Genomic DNA, 5,603 nt, shown 5'->3' with positions numbered 1-5,603 from the left:
AAGTTGAGATTGGCCAGTTGACTTTGGGCGGTACTCGGAGTTTATAAGGAAGTCAATGTCGACCTCGTCAACTTTCACGCCTCCGGGCACAGCAATGGACAAAAACGGCCGTATTTCCTCGGCCGGGCTCCTTTATTTCGTTTTATTAGCCCTCCATCCCACGGGGATGATAAAAATTTGCACCGTCAGAAAAAACATGTTTTTCTGTCCGTTTCGGAGTAATCTACTACATAATCCAATAAAAGACATGCGCCTTAAAAATGACAACTTAACTCTTAAAGACAACTTAACCAGCAGCACAGAATTATTGATTAAGAACTCATTGAATTATATCCAGGAATATAGGTGTTACTATATTAAAGAACTCAAGTATTTTTTCCCCCAATGAATGCATTGCCGGCTAATTCCAATAACCCCTCTTCAGCAATTACCATATTTATATCTTATGTTTTGTACATTTAATTACAAATAAATCAAAATGTTTACAACAAAAAACAAGATGACCTGACGATATTTCACCTTACACTCTGTTTTTCATATATTTTATCATGTTACTTGTTTTCGTATGTGTAGTTTACATGTCAATCTTGGTTTGCATTGTCACATTTAATTTTTTTTTAATGTAACTTTATGTAAAACGTCATTACGCTTTTATATTAATTACTAAGATTGTTAATGTCCTGCTTGGTATTTATGTTGTTATTATGTATTTATAAAAACATTTTCCAACCAATACAATTTTTACATTATTTTCATGATTTATTTTATGTTTAGTTTATAGTAATGTGCGAAGTCAATATCTATTTTCATTTTTAATATCATTTTTGTGTTAGTTTATTATATTTTTTAATTAGTTAAGTTTTTTTTTAGTTGAGATAAAAAAGGCAGTGTCACGAGCGGGATTCGAACCCTTGACCTTCACCTAGATACGCCGCTTCTCTACCACTTAAGCAGGCGGTACTTGTACCAATTTACAAAAAGTAAATAAAAAGGATAAACAGAATTATCGTTCCATATAAAATCTATCATTAACCTTTAATTAAGGTTTTGGTTGAGTCAAAAAAGTCAGTGTCACGAGCGGGATTCGAACTCACGACCTTCGGATAAATACGCCGCTGCTCTACCACTTGAGCTATCGTGAGCTATCGTCGATCCACTCGGACACTAATTTCCCATCTCAACCCCACCTTTTGAAATTTCTCTTCTTTTTGCCATTTTTAAATTCAAGGTTCGAATCCCGCTCGCGACACTGACTTTTTTATCTCAACTAAAAACCTCAATTAATTGAAAGATATTAATTGGTCAAGCGGACCACGAAAATTAGTGAATATATTTTTAAATTGAATTATACATATATTTTCTCACTCACTCTATATTTTATACATAATTTCACATTGGTACATTTTATCTATTGTAGGCATATTGGTATTTATCTTATTTTTCATATTGTATTTATATTCTTTCATTTACTATTATTTTTTTAAATTTTTTATCTGTTAACTCTCTCTCTCTCTCTCTGGTAATTCTCTATGTTAATAGAAAGCCACTAAAATTATTATTATTGCTACTATTGTGAACACCATCTTTTTGTGAAGATGAATAATATATACTGAAAACAACGTATCATTTACATATATTTTTTTCAATCAATTCTATTCTCAATTTGATTTATGTTAATATATTATTAATAACATTGATTATAAAATATAAACTGGGGACAGACAAGAGCCATCCATGGTTTGCTCATATATTTTACCTTCAAAATCAAAATATGCTTTTTCTAAATTTAATTATAAAATGTATAAAAACTGTGTTTTAGTTAAGTTTATTTTTTATTATATTCTATTTTTCATGTATTATATTCGTTTCCATAGAAACAATAACTAAAACACATAAACACATGGTTTTTAAAAATATTTTTATGTCTAGTGAATTTTATAACCATTCACTTTTTAAGTTTTAAAAATATTTTTGAGGTATTATAAAATAGTGACTTTAAAGTAATAATAACCCGTCTAAGTTAATATTTCTTTACTATTCATGGGCCATTAATGTATGGTTACATAGACATATTACTTTTGCCAAATAGTTACCTATTAGTAACAACTCTTTTTTATTGTTTTATATGTGGTAGTGTTATTATGGAAGATTTTTAGTTTTTTGACATATTCCTTTTTATTAATGATAAATGAATAAAACGGATGGTTTGGTTTTATCTGTTTATAATTCCATTAAGGCTGGGTTATTCCAGAAATATGTTTAGTGTTTGTTCAAATTCCAGATCTTTCCATGTAACATAACTTCATAATATGTAACATAACTTGATATAACAAGACCCGTTTGAAACTGTAGCCCCTATTCAATTATATACCATGGTAATTGATTGACGTGTCAGCTCGTTCGTCGGACCAAAATTCTAATGAGAACATTGACTTTAGCGATGGACTTCCATGGCATCTCTATTACGAACGAAAAAGGGACAAAGCAGCCAATAAGAAAACTTCATAACTTTCCCTAAAATTTCTGTTGGTTTGAATAACGCACATTGTTCTGTTACCGAAAAACAGACGATTTGTTTAATAATAAACTGAAAAAGTTTTTTCGAAATTGAAGTAGGTTATATAGTTTATTTTTAGTATTCTCTTCAAAGTGTGCTCTTTTTTGTGAATAAGTGAAAGAAAGTGTTTCTTTCCTAATCACATTTTTGAAGTGTGAAACTTTATATAGGAGAGTAAGGCAGGGAGATCTGCAACTTTTTCTCTGACGGAAGTGTGCCGGCTTTGGGGAAATGCCGCCGAAAACAAGTACCGTTTGCAACAGTAGCCCATTCCTCATCCAATTTTTTCTCGAGTTTTCTTAACGAAAGATTTAACTATTATTTTTTTAGTGTGTTGTTAAAATTTCTCATAATCTTAATTGGACTTAATATTGTGGCCGATTTCTTTAACTTCGATGCAACCATATTATACCATGTACTACGCACTTGTCAGTAATACCCGCCACTAATTACTAGAGTGTAGAACGTAAAAGAATAATTTATTTTATTTTACTCTGGTTGGACCATTTATTCAGGTTTTGGAGTTGCAGAGGAACAACAGCCTATAAATTTTTCTCACGTTACGTAAAAAGAGAAAAAATGAATAGTGGAAAGATAAAATATAATTATTTCATATTCTAAGTGTGAATTGTTTGATATATTGTGTCGAGAAAATAAGCATTTGATTCACCAAAATAATAATTCTACCTCCTTAGAAGGACATTTCTTAAGCTTATAATTCAAATATATACAAAAGAGTAGGAAAAGCAGTACTAGGATACAACCCCCGAAATGACAGAATGATCTCGATTCGAATCCAAGGCGAACCATTCAACATCACAGTAATCCAAGTGTATGCCCCAACCACTGGTGCTGAAGAGGATGAAGTTGACCAGTTATATGAAGCCCTACAACAACTTCTAGAAGTAACACCAAAAAATGATTCATGGGGGATTGGAACGCTAAAGTAGGAAGCCAAAAGATAACTGGAATAACAGGCAAGTTTGGCCTTGGAGTACAAAATGAAGCAGGACAGAGGCTGGTAGAATTCTGCCAAGAGAATACAATGGTCATAGCAAACACGCTTTTCCAACAACCCAAGAGACGACTCTACACATGGACAACACCAGACGGTCAACACAGGAATCAGATTGACTATGTACTCTGCAGCCAAAGATGGAGAAGCTCTATACAGGCTGTAAAAACTAGACCAGGAGCTGACTGTGGCTCAGACCATGAGCTTCTCGTTGCAAAATTTAGGCTTAAATTGAAGAAAGTAGGGAAAAGCACTAGGCCAGTCAGGTATGAACTAAACCATATCCCTAATGAATATACAGTAGAAGTGACAAATAGATTTAAGGAACTAGATTTGATAGACAGAGTACCTGAGGAATTATGGACAGAGATTCGCAACATTGTACAAGAGGTAGCATCTAAAACCATCCCAAAGAAAAGGAAGTGCAAGAAAGCAAAATGGCTATCTGAGGAAGCTCTACAAATAGTGGAAGAAAGATGGGAAGCAAAAGGCAAGGGAGAAAGAGAAAGATACAGCCAATTGAATGCAGAATTCCAGAGAAAGCTAGAAGAGATAAGAATGCCTTCTTAAATGAACAGTGCAAACAAATAGAAGAAAACAATAGAATAGGGAGGACCAGAGATCTCTTCAAAAATATTGGAGATATTAAGGGAACGTTTCATGCGAAGATGGGCATGATAAAGAACCAAAATGGCAGGGACCTAACAGAGGCAGAAGACATAAAGAAGAGGTGGCAAAACTATACAGAAGGACTATACAAGAACAAGCTTAATATCTCTGATAACCTCAATGTGGAGCTCACTGACCTGGAGCCAGACATCCTGGAATGTGAAGTCAAATGGGCCTTAGGAAGTCTAAGCAACAACAAAGCTAGTGGAGGTGACAGTATTCCAGCTGAACTATTCAAAATCGTAAAAGACGATGCAGTAAAAGTGCTTCACTCAATATGCCAGCAAATTTGGAAAACGCAGCAGTGGCCACAGGATTTGAAAAGGTCAGTTTACATTCCAATTCCAAAGAAGGGCAATGCCAAAGAATGTTCAAACTACCGCACCATTGCACTTATCTCACATGCTAGCAAAGTTATGCTGAAAATCCTACAAGCTAGGCTCCAACAGTATGTAGACCGAGAACTGCCAGAAGTGCAGGCAGGATTTCGAAGAGGCAGAGGAACCAGAGATCAAATTGCCAACATACGCTGGATCATGGAAAAAGCTAGGGAGTTCCAGAAAAACATCTACTTCTGCTTCATTGACTATGCTAAAGCTTTTGAAACCATAACAAACTGTGGCAAGTTCTTAAAGAGATGAGAATACCAGACCATCTTATTTGTCTCCTGAGACACCTATATGCCGGTCAGGAAGCGACAGTGAGAACTAGACATGGAATCACTGACTGGTTCAAAATCGAGAAGGGAGTTCGACAAGGCTGCATACTGTCTCCTTGCCTATTTAACTTATACGCAGAGCACATCATGAGAAAGGCAGGACTGGATGAGTCAGAAACTGGAATTAAGATTGCAGGGATATCAACAACCTTAGATATGCAGATGATACCACTCTAGTGGCGGAAAGTGAAGAGGAACTAAAGAGCCTCTTGATGCGGGTGAAGGAGGAGAGTGCAAAAGTTGGCTTGAAGCTGAACATTAAGAAAACTAAGATCATGGCATCTGGCCCTCTCAATTCCTGGCAAATAGATGGAGAAGAAATGGAAGTAGTGACAGACTTTATTTTCTTGGGCTCCAAGATCACCGCAGATGAGGACTGCAGCCAAGAAATTAAAAGACGCTTGCTCCTGGGGAGGAAAGCTATGACAAATCTAGACAGCATACTCAAAAGCAGAGACATCACCCTGCCAACAAATGTGCGTATAGTCAAGGCGATGGTTTTCCCAGTTGCAATGTATGGCTGTGAAAGCTGGACTATTAGAAAGGCTGAACGCCAAAGAATTGAAGCCTTTGAATTCTGGTGCTGGAGAAGACTTCTGCGAGTCCCTTGGACAGCAAGGCGATCAAACCGGTCAATCCTGGAG

The 5,603-nt window shown here is 35.5% G+C and overlaps 1 protein-coding gene across 1 annotated transcript; it reads left to right on the top strand.

Moving 5' to 3' along the window:
- Window positions 1-247: 247 nt before the first annotated feature.
- On the top strand, window positions 248-4,882 carry LOC106667666. The gene is given in 4 exon segments (XM_024230672.1): window positions 248-369; window positions 3,294-3,478; window positions 3,481-4,062; window positions 4,110-4,882. Coding segments are annotated over 4 exon segments (1,662 nt in total).
- Window positions 4,883-5,603: the final 721 nt, after the last annotated feature.

The sequence above is a fragment of the Cimex lectularius genome, unplaced genomic scaffold (genome assembly GCF_000648675.2).
Source record: "Cimex lectularius strain Harlan isolate CLEC.00 unplaced genomic scaffold, Clec_2.1 scaffold70, whole genome shotgun sequence".
Lineage (NCBI taxonomy): Eukaryota > Metazoa > Arthropoda > Insecta > Hemiptera > Cimicidae > Cimex > Cimex lectularius.
The sequence above is the reverse complement of the archived record's forward strand: the minus strand, read 5'-3'. Positions and strand labels throughout refer to the sequence as shown.